Raw genomic sequence first — 21,142 nt, forward strand, 5'->3', positions numbered from 1 at the left:
ATTATAGTTTTATTGTAGCCACCAAGAAGAAGAGAAAGGAAAGGAAAGAGCCATTTCCTTGTGCCTTTTCACTCTTGTTTTGCCTTGGTATACACACACACACACACACACACACACACACACACACACACACACACTGCATGGGACTTATTCTGCAGTGTCTGAATTCCATCAGTCTTCAGCCCCCTTGTAAATCGAATCACAGGGCAGACCAGGGCATTAGGTGTGTGTATGCTTGTGTGTGTGTGTGTGGTAGGCCAACCATCTCTCTCTGTCAGAGCCCTAGTTATAGGAACAAGCTGTTGCTGTGATAGCTGACACCCACCACGTTGAGGGGAAGGAGAGAGGGAGGGAGGATGTGATGAAGGAAGGGAGAAGGGGTAACAAACTACAACATAAACTGACAGAGACACGAAACCTCTTCCTGACACATTAAAGAACAAGAACAGATCTATTTGAGATTTGGGAATGATGACTTAATGCAGACAGGTAAATAGCTTTTGGGAGCATTAGTCCATTCATGGCACAGTGGGAAGAGTCGCCATGTGATCCCATCCCTTTCACCTTTGACCTCACAACCTCTGGCATCTGTGCTCATTACTCATCAGTTGTCATACATACACACGCACATGTAAAGAAAGACAAAAAAAACACACACACAAACACATGCACAGACACACATTCATATATACTTTCATATGCATTTCAAAGGGACAGGGTGATTTTTCAGTTTGAGGGCCCTAAAATATGGGGCCGTAGGAGAGGCTCGGGCCAGCATTGGTCAGAGAGAGGAAGTGTGTTTTCATGTGAAAAAAAAGTGTAGCGTGTGTTGCTCCGCAGTTCAGCCCTTTGAAGGTACACATAGCTATCACCCCCAGTGCTTTTTTAAATCTATTTGTTAATCATGTAGGTAATGAGCTAAATAATACAAATTATAGTGTTTTTTATGAATAGCAAATTACATTTTAGAGATGGAAGTATTTAGCCGGACTTTATTGAGATTAATTGATCTTTATCCCCTAGGTGGTCCACCAGAGTATCCCATCCAACTCCAGCCAGTCCATCCACGCTTTCTCCACCACCACCCTCAATGACATCATGAAATCTTTCTCTGATGTCAGCGTCATCAGGGTGGCCGGAGGATACCTTCTCATGGTGAGCTTAATGATTGATTTAAATCAACCGATTATGGCTCGTAAGTTCACAAAAAATATTTTACTTTACTGTAAAATAACTCATTTAATGTGGGTTTCTCCTCTCTAGCTGGCCTATGCCTGTGTGACCATGCTAAGGTGGGACTGTGCCAAGTCCCAGGGGGCCGTAGGGCTAGCTGGGGTGCTGTTAGTGGCTCTGTCGGTGGCCGCTGGACTGGGTCTGTGCTCCCTGCTTGGCCTATCCTTCAATGCTGCCACCACACAGGTACAACACAAAGGAAACAACATCCTTTTGCTAAGTTACAAATTACTTTTAAAGAGGGTCTTTCTTTGATTTAAAGCCGAGATTTTGATGTCGCTCACTTCAAATGTTCATTCTGACCCTTTCCCCACCACAGGTGCTTCCCTTCCTGGCTCTAGGGATTGGTGTGGATGACATGTTTCTGTTGGCTCATTCCTTCACAGAGGCTGGAAGCAACATCCCCTTTAAGGTACCTTTAAGACTCTCCTCTCCTCTCCTCTCCTCTCCTCTCCTCTCCTCTCCTCTCCTCTCCTCTCCTCTCCTCTTAATGCTGACTGTTTTTGTTTTAAAGGAGCGGACAGGAGACTGTTTGCGTCGCACCGGCACCAGTGTGGCTCTGACTTCCATCAACAACATGATTGCGTTTTTTATGGCCGCTCTCGTACCCATTCCTGCCTTGCGAGCTTTCTCTTTGCAGGTATGTTTTGCACACACCAGCACCCTTGTGCGCATGCGCACAGTCATGAACACATGTACACAATCGCACACAGAGAGGCCTGAGGCGCCTTTGAAAATGAAAGAGATAACTTAAGAGAGGTGACATTTATTCAGAGCAAGGAAAGTCTTTCTTCCCACTTTTATTGCTGCTGCACCTACAGGACCGGCATTTCTTTGTGTTTTCGTGTTTTGCGTGTGTGTCTGGTGTGTGTGTGTTTTGCGTGTGTGCATGTGTGTGGAACAATCAGAGCAAAAAGAGTGATGAACAGAGAGAGAGAGGAGAGAGAGAGGGAGGAAGGAGTGGATCAGTATATCACTGGCCCGTCAAAGCAGTTTGCTCTGATCTGTGACTAACCGTGGGTGGTCTGAAACACACAAGCACACACACAGATACACACACATAGACGTACACACTTTGGAAACCACAGCCAGTGAGAATGTCAGCTTCAGGGGCTGGGGTGAGTAGGGAGGCAGCAGCGGCGGTGGTGAGGGGTGATGGTTTTGCTCAGACTCGCAACATATTCCCTCCCTGCTCTTTTCTCTCAGTCTTTCTAGTAGTTCTTTCATTCTGGCACTCCTTTCTTTCTTTTCTCTGTCTCTCTCTCCCTCTCCCCTTCTGGCTCACTTACTATTCCTGGCTGGTGATTTAAAGTAAACCTTTTCTTTACTTTTTGGGCTGTGGTCTGAGATACTATAATAAAAAAAGAAGGAGCCTTGACTCTCCCCAGCTGGGGTAGGCTGTCTGTAATTTCACATACTGTTCTCTGTCTTTTCTCACTTTGTTTTTCAATTTTTTTTCTCTCCCTAGGCGGCCATTGTGGTTGTGTTTAACTTCGCCATGGTGCTGCTCATCTTCCCTGCCATCCTCAGTTTGGACCTCCACCGGCGCGAGGACAAGCGTTTGGATATCCTCTGCTGCCTGTACAGCCCCTGCTCCGACCGAGTCATTCACCTCTCTCCGCACGAGCTGTCAGACGCTGGGGAGCAGCCGCCCACGCCTACGACGGCAACGGCGCACACACACCAGTACACGTCGGGATCAACAATCACCACCAGCACCCAAATCACCACCACAGTGCAGGCATTCACGCAGTGTGACGCAGCAGGCCAGCATATCGTCACCATCCTACCACCTACCTCACAGATCTCCACCAGCCCGCAATCCATCATCATCTGCCCCACTTCACAGCCTCAAGGTAAATTAAGCTAAAATAAGCTTCTGATAATTCTGTTATTATGTACAAAGCACTCTCTAAAGTCAGTTAAATAAATCATGATACCAAATTTCCTTCCCCTAGCCATCACACCTTCCCCTACCACCACCTCTGTGCCGGACCCCTATGGCTCCCAGCTCTTCACCCCTACCTCCAGCTCCACACGGGACCTCCTAGCCCAGGTAGAGGATTCCAAATCGGGAAAGGAGTGCGTCCCACTCCCTTTCCTACACTGGAACCTGTCCAACTTCGCCAGGGAGAAATACGCCCCTCTGCTCCTCAAGCCCAAAAGCAAAGCCATCGTGGTGGTTCTCTTTCTGGGCCTCCTGGGACTCAGCCTGTATGGGACCACAATGGTGCACGACGGCCTCTACTTAACCGACATTGTGCCACGCGACACCAAGGAATATGATTTCATTGACGCCCAGTTCAAGTACTTTTCCTTCTACAACATGTACCTGGTGACCATGGACAGATTTGATTACGCCCGGTCACAGAGGCTGTTGGTCCAGCTGCACAATGCCTTCAACTCTGTTAAATACGTGGTCAGAGACAGCAACGACAAACTGCCCCGCATGTGGCTGCACTACTTCCAGGACTGGCTTAGAGGTAAGAATTCAGGCTTGAGTAATGTTATTTCTTTGAGTGAGTCAGGTAATTAGTTGCTCCATGTTCCCCTGAGGGTTTTTGATATTGATGTCAGAATTTGGTGGCGGATGCAACAGGTTTATTCAGGTCTACTTTTTTTTTTTACGAAGGACAGTAGTGAATATGTGTGTGTGTCTGTGTGTGTCTGTGTGTGTGCAAGGGTGAGAATGTGCAAAAGGGTGAGCGAAAGTTCAGTCAAGCCCCCATCCACCTGGGCTTTGGGGTGGTGCAGTAGACGGGTTGTTGTCATAGGTTATCTTTGCATGTGTGTGTGTATGTGTGTGTGTGTGTGTGTGTGTGTGTGTGTGTGTGTGTCCTCAGGCTAGAGTGTCAGAGGCCCAGTCAAGAGGAAGTGATAACTAACAGGTCAATCAGAGCCAGCTGAAAAAAAAGATGGAAAAGGAAACTTGATATTTCACATTTTCAACATCATTACCCACATGTCAGAGACACGCAGGAAGGCGCCTGTAATTTCATCATAATATGAATCATAATATTTATAAGCGATAAACACAATAATCGTTTCTTCTTTCTTTTTCCTTTCTGTGTGTGTTTTACCTCCCACGCAGGTCTTCAGGCTGCTTTTGATGCTGACTGGCAGGCAGGCAGGATTACCTCTGACAGCTATCGTAATGGCACAGAGGACGGAGCTCTGGCGTACAAGCTCCTCATCCAGACCGGCTCCAAGAAAGAGCCTTTTAACTACAGCCAGGTATGTCCACGAAAAAATGCTTGAATCCACATGTCATTCCTATAACAGTGTGTGTGTGGCATTGTGGACAACTACATTATCACCTGTCTTTTTATCCATTTTTTCTGACCAAAACTCAGTACACGAGTGGCCATTAAATCCACATTTTTGAATCACTTTTATCCAGCTGACCTCTCGTCGGCTGGTGGATGCAGAGGGTTTGATCCTCCCGGAGGTGTTTTACATTTACCTGACAGTCTGGGTCAGCAACGATCCCCTGGGCTATGCTGCCTCCCAGGCCAACTTCTACCCCCATCCTCGTGAGTGGATTCACGACAAGTATGACACTACAGGGGAGAATCTGCGCAGTAAGTAAATGTTAAAAGCATTATTTTTGTGGATATGTCAGAAAATGCCTTGCAGCACCAACAGCAAATGATCTGATCTCAAATCTCACCTTTCTTCTCATCCTCTATTTTAGTCCCAGCTGCAGAGCCCCTGGAGTTTGCCCAGTTCCCCTTCTACCTGAACGGCCTTCGCCAGGCCAGCGACTTTGTGGAGGCCATCGAGAGTGTGCGGGCCATCTGTGATGAGTTTAGCCGCAAGGGTGTGTACAACTACCCTAATGGATACCCCTTCCTGTTCTGGGAGCAGTATATTGGCCTCAGACACTGGTTCCTTCTGGCGATCAGCGTGGTGCTGGCCTGCACCTTCCTGGTCTGTGCGATTCTCCTGCTCAACCCCTGGACTGCCGGCATCATTGTAAGCAATCCATTTGCCCTACAACTCGTCATCATGCCCTCCTCTTCCTCCTCCTTCCTATTGCTCTTCTTTTCCACCCTTGCCTGTTTCTGTCTTACATTTTCCACCTCATGCTACCTCAACAACATCATTAGCCCCTTTCTCCCTCTATCCTTCCTCTCACTTTCTTCTCACCCTTCTCAACACAGCTCAATAACGCTGTCTAGGGGGCCCCTTTTTCTCTGCAGAGGGCCAGTACACACACACACACTCACACACACACACACACACACACACAGGGATCTTTGTCATTCTAATGTAGGCTGGGCCGGCCTTAGAAAAGGAAATGCAAAGGAGCAAGAAAGGCTTTGCCCTCCTGAAGCCTCTACCTCCAACTCCCTCGCTGCTTTTGTCAGAGGGAGAGGGAGAGACTTGGGGACAGGACAGATCTGCCGAGTTGCGACCTTGGCCTGCTCAGCCCATCCATCAGGCACATGTGTGTGTGTGTGTGTGTGTGTGTGAGAGAGAGAGAGAGAGAGAGAGAGAGAGAGAGAGAGAGAGAAAAGGAGACAGCCTAAGTGTTCAGCAGTTGGAAAACATTTCACACACAAGCTGGTGGGACCGGTGGTCTTTAAGGGCCCCCCAGACCCACACACAAATCCACATATCCCCGACCATTGGGGGGGGGGGCTGAAGTGTAGCACAACAACAGTGCCAGTTTCAGTTGGAATGTGTTTCATTTAAGTAGTACTGATTGAGACAGCAACACAGCACAATCTCCTCAAAAAGAGAAAGAGGCACAGCTACATGCATGTTGAATTTCCAAGCATCAGCCCCCTGGTAAGGGGTTTCACCCAGCCTGTATGTGGTCGAGCAGTAAAACGGCTTTTATCATTTCCAATTTAACCGTGCCCCAGCTCGGAGCCCCTGCTGGGATCAAAAGCTCCTGTTGGCCAGGAATCGTTTGCTCCTCCTCGTCTTTTAAGACCTGTTGTTGCTGTTTGTATTGCGGTTCACAGTAACATCACACGTTTACTATTACGACATTAGTGAAAGTGAAACACTGCTTTAGATGTTGCTTTAAAATATCGGAAACAATAAAATAAGCAAACAGGCTGGTATCTAGTTAAGAACAAGAGCATTTGTTTTCCACAAACAGAGACAGATGTATGTTTGAATACGGGTGTTATGGTTGTGGCCACACTCGCTGGCGCTGTCAATCATTTCAACCACCTCTGGGAAGGAAGAAAAAGAGAAGGAAGGAGGGAGGAAGGTATTAGCCTCAGGGTGGGTAATTTGATGCCATTTGAGATCCTGAGCACAGGGTCAAAGATTGTGTGGGGTGAAGAGGCAAAAGGGCTCAACTCAGTCACTAAGGAAGGACATATTCACTTTCATTGTTTGCATGCTTTTATTTTTGTTTTATTTAATTTACTCGCTTGTTTCTTCTTCATCTGACTGTTTCCCAAATAGGCAAAATGGTTTTGTTTGTAACACTTTCTTTCCACGCCTTCTTTCCAGGTGTTTATCTTGGCCATGATGACGGTGGAGTTGTTTGGCATCATGGGTCTAATTGGCATCAAGCTGAGTGCCATCCCTGTGGTTATCTTGATTGCCTCTGTGGGCATCGGAGTGGAGTTCACTGTTCACATCGCACTGGTAAGTCGAGACTCAGTCGCACAATGCAAGCACACACATGGATTAACTGTTAGGGGGACTGAGCTCCTACAATTAAACACCTACTTTACTTGAAACCTGATACTTTGGTCTGAATGTTAAATACCTACTACATATGTGACCACAAGGGTGCTGATAGTTCTATGTGGAAGATCCAGTAATAGTGTTTTTTTAATTATTAATTAGATGTAATTTTTCTTCAAGGATTTGTAATTGACATTTTATAAAAGCATTAAGCTGCATTTTCCAAATGTTTAGGGTTGTTTTAAAATCAGTGCAAAGCTCTTGTGGCTTAATGCCTGAAATGGAAAGTGATTAAGGTAAAATAAATGTGATTAAACATTTACTAGGAAACTCGTGATCCTCAACTAAACCAAATGCAGAAATTCGGCAAGATTTCCAACTCATTTCTCCTCTCCCCCTGCGCCACAGGGCTTCCTGACAGCGATTGGCAACAGAAACAAGCGCTCCGCAGTGGCTCTGGAGCACATGTTTGCCCCGGTGGTTGATGGAGCGATCTCCACGCTGCTGGGCGTTCTCATGCTGGCTGGGTCAGAGTTTGACTTCATCATGAGGTGAGACGCTGTTTTTTGTCTGCATCTGTGTATGTGTGTGTGGCGACGTACGTGCATTTGACAAGGTGTGCTGACTTTGTGCTTACGTGTGAGAGAGGGACAGTGCTCACTCACACACCAACGGTGTATACACCCTCCACAGGGCGTGGAGGGTGAAGAAGCAGTGTTTTGCTTTGCCCCATTGGTGTGTGTGTGTGTGTGTGTGTGTGTGTGTGTGTATCTATATGTGTGGAACCAGTTGTCTAGCCTCAAGGGGATGGGAGGAAGCCTTGTGGGGTGTCAGGGCTGCATACAGGTGGAAATGTTATACCCCTATTTATGCACACACGCAGTGACAAATATGCACCTGGTTCTGTCACTCTGGGCGAATACACATCCGTCTCCTCAACCTCAGAGTACAACAAATGGGAAAAACATCAAGGGTGTGCAGCAGCTGCTCGTAAACATGGAAGTGTTCTGCTACCCACTGGGTGATGCCTCTCTCTCTCTCTCTCTCTCTCTCTCTCTCTCTCTTTCTCTCTCTCTCTCGCACACACAAACACATACAAGAGGGAATCTGTAAAAATTCCTATCATCCGTTTGGCATTCTTTCCCTCCATGTTGAGTGCCATAATAAAAAGTGGAGCTAAATTTGAACTGGTCAGCCAGTCAAGCCCACCAACAGTCATCGCTCCCCTCTGCATGTATGTATGTATGTGTGTGTGTGTGTGTGTGTGTGTGAGTGCATGTAAAATGTGTGTACTCGTGTGTGCATGTGTTTGCTACCACTGTTTTATGGTCAGAGTGGAAAAAAGGCGAATAGCTCGATGTTTTTCAACCGAATGTGGTCCAGGCCCAAACCCGAAACCACAACCTTGAGCTCACAGACTGCTACAGGCCTCCATGACATAAAAAAGCACAGTTTTTCTGCAGAAACAGAGACAGAGGCAGAGAGAGGAGGAGAAGTACTCTGAGGGTGGCTTCCTCGCAAGAATATGAGTTCCTGGTGGGTGGGTAGATGAACGGATGAACGGATCCTCCACAGTGTTGGATTGGATAGATAAAGAGGTGTGAATATGTAGAAAGAGAGAGAAATTGAGAATAAATAGGCAGAACGATTTGGGAAGAAGAAAGTCACAGAGAGCATCGTGTTTTTCTTCTTGTGAGAGATCACCTTTCAAAGGACAGGGTGAGAAGGAGAGACAGAAAGGGTCTAGTATCTCTGTTGGAGGTCTTGTTTAGCTGTAGCTGTAGCTGTGGTCGGGTGAATGGGGCAAGCCAGAACTGGCTAGTTGGGGAGTAGCATAAATATACTGCTGTAAACATCTCCTGGTCTTGTAATGCTCTGAATAAACAGCAAGCCTAATTCAGCTCTGCTCAGGGTCCTCTCTCACTCTCACTCACGTAGAATGCATGCACACAGGCACACACAAGGAGAAATGCACATATGTACAGGCATGTAAACACTTACGCTCTCTTTCTCACACACACATACACACACGACTCCCCAGGCCCTGACAACAAATGGAAAAGATTACAGTTTATATAAACAACAGAATTCCTAACAGTGAGACACTGTTGGAGGTCCCACCAATGTCTCACTCTCTTTCTTTCTGTCTCACTCCAGCTTCTTTATTTCACCACGTAAAGAAGCTGGAGTGTAGTTTGGGAGTAAACTAAGCAAGTGAGCTTAGAAGTGGAGGCCAATGCTACGCCATAAACCCCATGATGACATATTTGTGATTTCGCATGCATCTGCATGTGAATGTGCTTTAATTCAATAAAGCATGCGGATTAAATATCCGCGTGTGGTTTAAAGACAGTCCTGGTTTGAGCAGAGGATAGGTTAGGATGACATGCATTATACTTCTGATACAGGTTAGAAAGCAAGGACGGCGGCTAAAAGGGGGAAAATATGACAGAGATATGAATATGATTAAGGACTGTGAAATCACACCCAACATGCAAACCATGAACTCCTTCCTGAAGAGTGACCTTTCTGAAGTGAAGTAGTAGCAGTAATCACTGTAGTAGTCCATTCAGAGCAGGAGCATGTTTCCAGAACACTATGCAGCTATTATCCCTTTCCTTGTTGGCTGTTTTTTCTTCATTCCAACAATCATTTTTTTCCTCTCTCTTTCTATTACCTCTTTAAGTCTGACTGGTGGTTAGCATCTCACTGTCTCTCTGTTTCTGCTTTCTGTTAGTGTTTAAGTGGAGTCCTCTCTAATTTTCTTGTGGAGCTCTTTCTTGTGGCCTGCCTCCACCCCTGGCCTCCTCAGAGCTCCACTGAGATGCACGCACACACAGAAAAACGCGCATACAGCGTGAGTGAAAAACAGAGCGAGAGAAAGTCTTGTAGCAGCAGCAGTGGCATCAAAGCATGTTTTAGTTGGACTGAGCGGGGAATCAGATTTGCCCCCTCCCTCCCCCCACCTCCTCTTTGATACACAAACACTGGGCTTTCCCTGACTTCTACCCCTGAGCTACTTCCCTTCCTCATGTGCCAACAATGTGTGTGTGTGTTTGGAGCTGTGCATGCATATATGTGTTCTTGTCCACATAAAACATCAGATCACTGTAGCCTTCACCCCTTATTTTGTCACATTAAAAGAAAAGTGTAAGTGAAAAGTGTTAAAATTGGTAAATGATCTAAATCCATATGAACTTTGGCAAATCCCTAAAAACCTTAAGATGCAAATGAAAATAAGATTAAATGGTTCTGGCTCTGTGTGATTGTGAGTAGGTACACATGTATATGCAATTTCCAATGCATGTGTGGGTGTGGGTGTGTGGGCAATCTAGCTGATGCATGGCAGAAGAGAAGGATCAGGCAGACCTGTAGTGTAAACACAGAGGTGCTTTGGTATTGCCTGACCCCAACTAAAATCCAACTGAGTTAACAATTAGCAGCTGCTACTTGCTAACAAGAAAGGTTTGGTGACTCTCATTGCTCTCGTACTATATTTCTCACTAACTCACTTCTTGTTTCAGACAGGGAAAAGGCATTACAGGATGCTGACCAGCTGGTTTTGATCAGAAACTGGTTATTTCTAGCACTAATTGTGTCTTTTTTAGGTTCATTAAAACTAATGTACCTCATCTCTCCATCCTTCAGGTATTTCTTTGCTGTGTTGGCCATCCTGACTGTTTTGGGGATGCTGAATGGCTTGGTTCTCCTACCAGTCCTCCTGTCCATGATGGGGCCGCCGGCTGAGGTCACCCCAGTTGACAATGCCAGCCGCCTTTCCACGCCTTCCCCTGAACCCCCACTGCCCCCACCAATGACCCACCATGGCTACTACACGGGCCACCATAACCCACGGTCACCTCGTCAACAGGCTTTTTCGGAGTCATCGGACTCTGAGTATTACTCGGAGATGACCACCACTTCAGGGATCGGGGAGGAGGATTATAAGTACTGTGACCGGAACGCGTACATAGCATCGCACACCAGCGTCCCACCTGCAACATCTCACATACTGCTGGAAGCCAGCAAGAACCCCAGCTTCCCTAAGCTTACGGTACGACCACACATATAAGAGAGAAACCATTCCGGTATGTTCACATTTTCTTCAAATCCATGTGTGTTTTTCTGAAAGTAAACAATGAAACTTTATTTGTTGTAGGTGGTGAAGCCCTTTAGAGAAAATGCAGCGGGCGGTGGTGGAAGGATAGAACCGTTAAATGAATCTTCCCACAACGTACAGTCACCGCTCGGCTCCCAGATTACATGCTGGGATGGAAACAAGCGGGAGCAACAGCAGGGCCTCCACAGGCTCCAGGCACAGCAAGGCCAACACTTACCCAGCGACAGAGCTCACTTCCCTGGTAGGACTTGTCAAAGCGGCCCCAGGCTGCAGAATGGCAGAGGGCCTCAGCCAAACAGGACTAAAGGGCCAAGCTATATTAATAGCAATTCTGCCCTGCCGATGCAACAAAGCTCCACTGGGGGACCTGTTACAATGGTAACGGCCACAGCCTCAGTGACGGTAGCTGTGCATCCGACCTTGCCAGGGGCGGCATACCAAGGCTACATGCATGAAGGTTTTGACACGGACACTGAGTCAGACTGTTTTGAGGCTGCTAAGAGGACTTGTGGTGACAAAACAAACTTTTCTTCATGTAAGAGAGACTCTCTAGAGCTCCAAGACTTGGAAGCAACACAGGGCCAGACAGAGCATCAGCTCTGCAAGACACAAGGTGAGTTAGCAACCAGTCAATCTTAGCTTTACCTGACTTGTAATCTTCTAAATATGCATATAAAGAGTTGACATTTGACTTGTTTTTCAATGAGATGAAACAATTCGTAGCCTTTCTAGCCTTAATTTCTCTTTGTTTGTCAAAGTGTCTAACGCTCATCTCTTTACTTTGTTTTTCTGCTGTAGGTGGGTTGAGGATGCAGGCAGCCAAAGATTGCTAGACTCTCTCACACGCCCTGCCTTCTCTCTCCGAAGCTCTGGCTGCTTCCCAGAGCACCTTGACGCCCCCATGGCGTCACATCACGTCTTGAACTGATCAACTGTACTTAAAAAGGAGAGGATTTATTTCAAGGACAAATTCAGAAAAAAATATGCCGTTTTAAGAATTATATAAATCTATGAGTATATATTTTAATACTAAAAAAAGAAGGAAGCTATTTAAAAGAGTACTGTATAACTTGGGTATACTCTTGTGTTCAGATGTAAAAGATTATTTGTCCCCCACACAGTGTATAGAATAAGAAATGTGTTATATGTAAAAAGTGTCCACAAAAAGTGAGATGTTATTAAGATATTAGGCTATTGAACATACATTTCAGTGTCAGTGTTTTATTTCTATTTGTATTGGTATGTTCTTTTTTTGCTGCTACACTTTTAATTTTAAGTGATTTGCCTTAAAAAATGCAGTACCCCCTCTTCCCCCTCTGGTTATAGTCTAGTATAACTTTGTTCACAGTATTGTACTGTGGGACAGTCTGCATCTGACACACTCTCTGTTGTATTTTAACTATAGAACATCTCTGTCACAGTGTGCACTGTTAAAAAAAGCAGAGAATTACACAGCAGAAACTGTTTTCTTAACAGTAGTAACCGTTGTGCCTTCAATTTGCCCCCTTTTAGAGCTCAGTATTATGTCCTTGCTTTTGGCGTAAATATGTTTTACCTGTCTCGTCCAGACACAGCAGACTGATGTTTATCAGTCATCACATCATCTGCCCATCTGTCTGAATAGTGTTGAATGTGATCAGTCAGCCAACATACTGGCAGAGTCGCAGCTAATTCATATTAATGTTAAATCTTTGTCTGGGTGTCCCAATATCCTCTGCAGTTCAAACTACTTGAAGGAGCTGTGATAAGATGCTTTTTTCTTCTGCAGTTTTTGTAAGCTCTACAGTGGGTGAAGTTCACATTTGTCACGTTGTGTTTGGCAATTGCGTTGTTCACCTTCTTGTATTATTTTGAAAGGGAATTCGAAAATCCAATGCAAAGGGAGTGATTATATTTTATTATTATCATTATTATTTTCTCCTTTTTTTCCTTTGCTGGCTGCTTTAGGGTTGTAACACGTTGAGGCTGTTGTGACCCTGTGCAAATATTACATAATGTAAACAGGTTCAAACTTTATAATGCTTCCACCTGCTCTGACTCACTTTCTAATTTCTCAGTCTTCTTGCTAATACAGACCTCATATATGTCACATTGCATTTATTTTTTTCATTCTTAGGATTTTCATGTAATTTGCTTTACAAAGTTTCCATTGTTGTTGTTCAGTATTGGTCTCATCACTGCTAGGTTAAAATTGCAGGGAAAAACATGCGGATCTATTTTTCAAATATTTACATACTTTAAGTGGCAGCTTTGGTTTCTTTTGAAAATATGAAAGAAAGGTGAAGTAGCTACTGTGCAGTTGTGAATAATTAAGCAAAATGAGCAAAGCACCATTTACAGTTTGATCAGACCATAGACAGCCAGCATGTGTTGTCAGACAGTATAGAGGAGTTTAAAAGGGGACAGGGGGATTAAGGGGGAGCTCCTGCATTGGTTTGTAGTTTATTTCAAAAAATTGTTAATGTCATGCCATATAAGTTATTTATATTAAAAATTTATTTTTGTAGTTTGTACAGATGTTAGTATCTAGACTGAAGTTCTATTTTTAAAGAGTGAATATATATATTATATATAAATATATCTATTTGTTGCAGAGTTTGTTTTTGTTTTGTTTTGTTTGCATTTTGGGATGGGGGGAGGGGGGTTGTGGGAGGGTGGGGATGACAACACTTTAGAGCAGAGGCCTTTTTTGGGGGGGTGGAGCAAAAGGGGCAGTAGGGGGACCATGAAGGAGAAGGTGTGTAGGATTGTGTCACTGTTACACCTTGCTTTTAAGTTTCCTCTTGGCCCCTCTTCTTCATTGTCATTTTTAAAAATGTTCTTGTCCATGTCTAAAACACTGTGACTTCTGAAAACTATGCTCAAGAAAACATTTGTGTGACCGTTATGTTCCCTCACCTGCTATAGAAATTTAACTAACAAAATAAATTGAAGGAAAAAATCTTTCTGTGGTCTTTGTCAGTCTTTTCGAGTGTGTGTTTGCGTGTGTTTGCCTGTGACCCTGCGAAGAGCCAAAGGGTCACTACTGTTATCACAAATGCACACGAGCTAATTTACAAACTGACGGTGTTTGCTGGTTAAATATACTGGTAAATAGGCCTACACTATTATCAAAGTTCATTGTTGAGGTGGGAAACAAAAGGTTTGATTTCAGCTTGCTGATACTTTAAACCCAGAAGTATCCATGTATCTATTATAAGGCCAGAATCATGAACAATGAAATCAGCTAGATCCTTAAGAAAATAGCTCTTTTTAAGATCTCTCAGCCACATTAATCAGGGACAAACACAACTATTCCCATTCTAGAGAAGTTGTACAGGACAAATCACAAATCATGCTCACGTGACAAACAATAGGCCTTCATTTTAAAGGTATTACTGCACCAGCAAAAGATTGAAAGATAGGCCTATATCCGTGCCAGAACAGCACCTGCTGAAATTATATCCAAGTAGATATTATGAATGAGGCTTCATCTGACATTCAGCTCTTATCCAAGCTGTTTCAACAAGTCTCTGCTTGGACTTGATCCACACATATTCAAAAAGTCTTGCTTAATAATCAGACTAGAACCTGCGTCTTATTTCCCCCAACTAGCACCCAAACACCCGATACGGCAGTGTCATGTTAGTCCATCCATCCACATCTTCCCTTCAGAGCAATATTCCTTTGACAACTGATATAGAGGTTTTCACGGTCCTCAGAGGATAATCCTCCAGATTTTGGTAACATCTTTGATCTTTTGTCGAGTGCTCCAATAAAAATGTTTTCCCTTGACCAACACCTTGATCCATGACAAGTTATCTCCAAATCAAATAGCTGCACTTCTATACAGTTTTGCTGCTGCCGTTCATAGTCACCGTATGATGAACAATTTCCATTTTGGACACTCTTTCTCTAGCACCACCCTCAGGCCATTATGTTAACACACTCGATAACTCGTAATAATAATAGGCAGATTACCATGGAATTAGATGAGGACATTCATGCTGCCCAAAATCTTTACGATCCCCGTGGCATTTCCTTTATCTCCAGCATCAGGATAAGTTCCATGCACCACTGTTATTATATCTTTTGTCAAATACCAAATTTGAATGTTTTGGTAAACACTGCAACATCAAATGAAGGCTTGATTTTTGTTAGTTTTATATTAAATGCAGCCTGGAGACCATATACACAACAGTTATAGGAAAGCATGACATAAAGTCAAGATTATTGTAGTACCCCAAGAAGCCAAGACTTTTTTGTGTTAAATAAAATATTACATTTACTGACTTGAGTATTATGAGACATATCATTCTAATCATTTCATTAAATACATATGGTAGTGCAAGATAGAATAAGATGGTATGTTGTTTTATTGTTCATTGTGCCTGAGGTGTGTTTTCATTGTGCAAGCATTCATTACGCTCCGCTTCCTGTACGTCACCTGACACCTACTGAAAGACCAACAAGCCTGACTTAGGAAATAATCCTTCAAAATGTTTTACCTGGCTTACACACTTTACAGTCACATTCCTGCTTGTTTGATAAGGTTTCTTATTAGAATGACAAATCTATTTCTTATTTAGAATTTTTTTTACAAGGGTGTTTAAAAAGTCTCCACTTCATGAACAATGACTGAACATTGAGAACCACAGAACTGGAGCACTGAACCACCTGGAAAGTGTCTGGGATCACTGGCTTCCTGGATCATTGTTGTGACTCGTCTGTCTAAATCTCCACCATTGTGAATTCAGACACACACGCACGCACACCTACGCACATTAGCACACACGCCCAAGTTCACACGCTCACATTCACAATATATCACTACTATGCTTACACTATGTGCACTATAACACAAAAAACAAACTACACACACACCCTCTTGACTGCTCATACACAAATATACACACACATTCCCACACACACACCCACAGGCCCACCTGTGTAGATGAAAGGTAGATGCTGTAAATTCCTTCGCTTCTCACACAACAGCTCCTCGTTTGTCAGCCCAAGCAAAGCAGCCCACGTCTGAATCTGATACCTCAGTCTTTTGAAGTTACTGTCATGCACGTCCACCTCTAAACCAAACCTCGCACACATAAAAGCAGATAGTCCAACACAATGTTCATACCTGGCCATGTGGTTCAACACAAGCTAAAGTTGAATTTCATTATTTTAGTGTTTAATGTCACATACAGCCCAAAGCAGTACACATTACTGGCCAGATTGATTTAGTTTTCAGGTTGTACGTTAATAAGATCAAATTTGCTTCCTAAGTGATCCTGGGAGCACACGTTGTGTTTAATGTTACAGCTCAGTGACAAGAAAATGAAAACATGCTGTCCAGTCATGGGTCATAGCAGTGCTGGAGCCTATCCAAGCATGCATTTGCTGAAAATCAGGTAAACAACTGTTCAGACTAATATTCGCAGCTTTGAACAGAGTAGTGAGAAAGTGTAATAGGAGAACACAGGAGAACTCACTTGGAAAAGGGAACTTTACTCAGGTGTGTCTTGCCAACTGTACCGCATACTTACGGTCAAAAACTTTTATTCTATTTTATGTGGTTGTAATAATAAAACATTTTAACTTAAGATTACACCGAGGCAAGACATAAGCTTTCTACAGCATCCATTAATTTTCTTGACAAATGTCCCAGTAAGAAATTTATGAAAAAATCAAAAACAAATGTGATGACACAGGCTGGCACACGCACTTACACACACCCACATACAAAACTCTACTATATTTGAGTTTCCCACAGGCATTAGACATTATACAGAGGAATATCAGATAAGAAAAGAGAGATAAATTCACAGTTTTATGGGGATGACTTTTCTTTATTTTTGGGTTAGGAAGAGGATATTCAGGTTTTTCAAGTATGGGACAACAGGAAGGTGTAATGAGTATGGGGAGACCATACTTTAACCAAAAACTGCCTCAAGCATCTACACTATAAAAAATTAAACATTGGGTCAGCAAAAAAAAATATGTTAACATTTTCCACTAGAATTGTTAAGTTAAGACTGCTGGTAGAATTACATTAATTCAAAGCAATGTTTTGAGTATGGTGAATTACCTTTTAGGCCACAATAAAACGCATTTCTAATTAACATGAACTTAACAATTGTTAACATGAATGCAAGTATTTAAATTGATCCAACATAATGTTTTAAGTTAGGTCAAGAAGCTTTTTGGCCACAATAAAACACATTTCTAAGTAACATGAACTTAATAATTAAGTTGATCTCTGCAAGAGTTAAGTTGTGTGTTAGCGAGTTATCTTTAGTATTTCTTCTCATCTGAATCATAGTCTAATCATGTCTAGCTACTTGTAGTTTATAAACGTAGCTAGCCTACATGCTAACCAGAGTGGTGGCTAATGGGTAATCCCATATTAAGTTAGCTTGCCAAGATGTTTTCCCTGGCTGCCTGGCCAGCTATTAGTCCCGCATTTAAGCATACTCAATCAGTGACAGGCTACAGCTACTAGCTAACTTTACCTCGGCACACAGACTGTACTATCAACACTGCTCAAATTTCAGAGTAAGGACTTCCAGATTTCGGTATTTGATTACAGTAGGCTATCACCAACAGAATCCTAAGCGAATGCAAAAATGTGTAATTAAGCATAAAATTACTTACCATTCAACAGATTACGCTTCAATGACTTTCAGCTGAGGCCCTGTGGTCACTCGTCTGCCTTGAACGTGCCCACACATGCAAGAGAGGGAAACTGTGGGCCGTTTAAACGTCAACAAATTGTATTTTACGGTAACAGAACTTAAAATTAAATGAATTTTTGATTAACTGAAAATGTTAAACTCTGACAAGTCATGATAGTATATTGAATCAATAGGCATAATCTGTGTGTCATCCAAGCTCAATAAAATAACAATTACAAGTAAAAAGTCTAACAGTATTTCAGAACTTGATTTATTATTTCACAACAATGTATATATTTAAGTAACGACTGAAGGTCCCCTGAATTAGTTTTTAGAGTGCACCTTTCCAGCAGAAAGTCACTAAACCAGCTCCTTGTGTTGTTTGGTGATTTTGACCTCTGAACTTCATGTAAAAGGATTGGGTGTAAAGAAAAACTTGTGAGTGGATTTGGAACTTCTTGTTCCCCTGTTTTTTCCCCTGAGTATATTGTAAGTGAAAGACCTCAGAAATATTCTACCACACATGTGTTTTTTTATGAATGATGTGTGCTGTTGGGAAACTCTCAACATGTGTCCAATTCACCATCTGCATTCTCAGGACTAATTGATGTGCGTGTGTGTGAAACAGTTTTGATCACATTATTATACAAATCTGTGGAATTGATTTCTTGTTGTGACTGAGCTGTACAAAAACAATCTGATGTCAGAGAGAGATGACCCAAAGGGTGAACAAAAGGAAACTGCTTTTTGTTCTCACATTAATACAAATATTACGTTTTGTATCTTGGCAATTTTTTTGTCTCTACCTCTCGTGTCTCCTGTATCATTGACACAATGATTGGTTTTAATGAATGTCTTTTGACATTTACTCATGTACTGAAGTACAAATTTAAGGAACTAGTGCTTTACTTGAGCATTATCTTATAATGCCACTGTATACTTCTACTTTCAGAAGCAAATATTGTACTTTTTACTTCACTACATTTATCTTCCATCTTGTTTGTTGACAAATTATGATGCTTAGTTATAATTTAAACTCCCCGACAGTATATACAATTATATACATTTACAGGATACACAATATATACATTGTTTCTTGCAAAAATGCCAATATTTCATGGTTCAAATGTGAGGGTTTGCTGCTTTCCCTTTTAATAATTCTCATTTATTTTAATAATTTTGAGGTTTGGACTGTTGGTTGGATAAAACACAAGCATTATGAAGATGTCACTTTGGTCCTGGCTAATTGTGGCATGCATTTCTCACTATTGTCTGAATTTAACAAACCAAAATATCAATTTATCAATGGAGAAAACAATCAGCAGACTAATCAATAATTAAAATAGTGATTAGTTTCAGTCATATACAGACAAGTTAAATATTTGCTCCACCTCAACCAACTACAACAGTAAAAACCTGCTTTTACATTAATGCATGACTAATAATAGTCTAATGATATTATATAATTGTATAACAATCAGAGGGGACATTTCTTTGCATTAGGTACTTTTACTTTTAAAATATTAGTACATTTTCCACATACACACATAAGTGTCCAAAAGTAAAAGTTGGTTAAAACGAAAAGTCATGTTAAATGTTTTGTAATAAGGGTGGTGATGGCGCAATGGATAAGACACTTGCCTTTGGTGTGAGAGACCTGGGTTCTTCCCTGTTGTGACCCATCCACCAATGTGTCCCTGAGCAAGACAGTTAACCCCTAGTTTTAAATGAATGTAAGTAAAGTAAGTAAGTTCATGTATACATCAGTGAAAAATGTAGAAATAACAACAACAATGGATCACCACAGCCAACACATTACAGCATGAACAACACAACTTTACTGTAAACCTCCTACATGTGTGCTCACAGTAATGCAACAGAAGTGGGGCTCCCCCCCTCCCTGCTGTGTATGAGTGCAGTGTGTGGGCCCAGATAGCAGCTGATAGTCCAGATAACACAATCTCCCAGTGCCAACTCCTGACCTGAGTGTGAAGGTGAGATCAATGGAGGAAAAGAAAACACAGTGAAGGAACAAAAGACTGAACTCGTGATCTGGCGATGTTGGTGTTGGTGTGTATGCATATGTGTGTGAGTGTGTGCACTGCTTGGGTGGCCTGAGGATGAGCGCCATTGTTGCTGGAATTCAATGGGGCTGATTAGTAAAGAAAAGTGTGTGTGTGTGTGTGTGTGTGTGTGTGTGTGTAAAAACATGCACTGGCATGTGTGTCTGTGTGAGGCGGGGGGTGGTGTATGTATTTGTACTTTTGCACTAAGCGCAGCAGAGAAGAATGGGGGAATTAGCTGAAATGCCAGTGAGAAAGCAGACTGCAGGGTGACATACCACACAAATGTGGGGAATGGGGATTGTTTCTCTCCACATCCACAGCAATGCTTTGTTTCAATAGAATAACTCTCTCACAACCACAATACAGTGGTAGATACAAAAGAAATATGTATTGTTTTCGGAGAAGCAACAGAACTGAGATATATCTGCTGAAGAGTTCTTTTAGGATTTGAAAATTAAATTAAATTAAATTAAATCAAACTACAATAATCCAGAAATTGGTCCCCAGTTTGAAACTCAAACCACTACTGGAACTTTCAAACCCATCAAGTTAACCATTTCCAAGTTGTTTAGCACTTATATTGTATTTGTCTCCTGATTAAGGATGAGCTTAATACCTCACAATGAACCAAAAAATTAAATAAGAGTCGGCAAAGCAATTTTTAGAACATTTCATTATGAATTCCAAAATGCTAAGCAAAGTGTGCAAGCAAATCCAATGGCAGGGACGCCATTTAATTCCAAAACTTTGTCAATATGTGACTCAGCATATGAAAAACTGCAGTTGTCCAACCATCAGCTGCATGCATCCAATTCCATGTATCATATTAGGTTCCCCATTAAGTGAATAATTTGATATTTTGGGAAAATATGCTATTTTGCTTTCTTCCCGAGTTAGATGAAAACATCTATACCACTCTGATATCTGTCTTGAAAAAAGCAACTACTTTTGTTTCCCAAAATGTTGATCTATTCATTTAATAATGATTAATAAATATGAATCCCAATCAGTAACTCCTATGCCTTCAGTAATTTTAATTTCATTTGGCTTTACAATGAAATATTTCATTTTACATATCCCTCTCAAATCAGACCAAATCTTTTATTAACTAGTCTATGCACGTGTTAATTTCACTAACTTAATTATACAATCCTTTGCTCCCTCACCAGTCTCTGCCTGTGGAAATCTCCTTTGAGAGTTGAGTTTCTCTACTGCTGCCTGTATTTATGTGTGTTTCTGCACTATGATTGCACACTGCACCAGACTGTTGCTCCAACTGAGTTTTTCCTAATCATCTCTCGCAGTAACACAGGAAGAACGAGATCAATATTTACTGAAAATGCTCTTCAACATAACAAATGTGTTTGTAATCTATGCCCCCTGTGTGTGTGTGTGTGTGTGTGTGTGTTTGATATACC

At 42.4% G+C, this 21,142-nt stretch overlaps 1 protein-coding gene across 1 annotated transcript in view; it reads left to right on the forward strand.

Moving 5' to 3' along the window:
- The window catches only part of ptch2 (patched 2), a 29,394-nt gene extending 15,781 nt beyond the window's left edge, over nt 1-13,613 (forward strand). Inside the window, exons 10-23 of the mRNA XM_046052221.1 lie at nt 1,024-1,155; nt 1,264-1,419; nt 1,553-1,645; nt 1,748-1,873; nt 2,702-3,089; nt 3,192-3,716; nt 4,325-4,467; nt 4,634-4,814; nt 4,928-5,208; nt 6,709-6,846; nt 7,297-7,439; nt 10,537-10,942; nt 11,048-11,621; nt 11,807-13,613. Of these exons, the coding sequence (XP_045908177.1) occupies nt 1,024-1,155; nt 1,264-1,419; nt 1,553-1,645; nt 1,748-1,873; nt 2,702-3,089; nt 3,192-3,716; nt 4,325-4,467; nt 4,634-4,814; nt 4,928-5,208; nt 6,709-6,846; nt 7,297-7,439; nt 10,537-10,942; nt 11,048-11,621; nt 11,807-11,841 (3,321 nt within the window). The 3' untranslated portion in view covers nt 11,842-13,613. The remainder of the gene's footprint in view (nt 1-1,023; nt 1,156-1,263; nt 1,420-1,552; nt 1,646-1,747; nt 1,874-2,701; nt 3,090-3,191; nt 3,717-4,324; nt 4,468-4,633; nt 4,815-4,927; nt 5,209-6,708; nt 6,847-7,296; nt 7,440-10,536; nt 10,943-11,047; nt 11,622-11,806) is intronic.
- The last annotated feature ends 7,529 nt before the right edge of the window (nt 13,614-21,142 follow it).

This window comes from Micropterus dolomieu, linkage group LG06, assembly GCF_021292245.1.
Source record: "Micropterus dolomieu isolate WLL.071019.BEF.003 ecotype Adirondacks linkage group LG06, ASM2129224v1, whole genome shotgun sequence".
NCBI classification, from domain to species: domain Eukaryota; kingdom Metazoa; phylum Chordata; class Actinopteri; order Centrarchiformes; family Centrarchidae; genus Micropterus; species Micropterus dolomieu.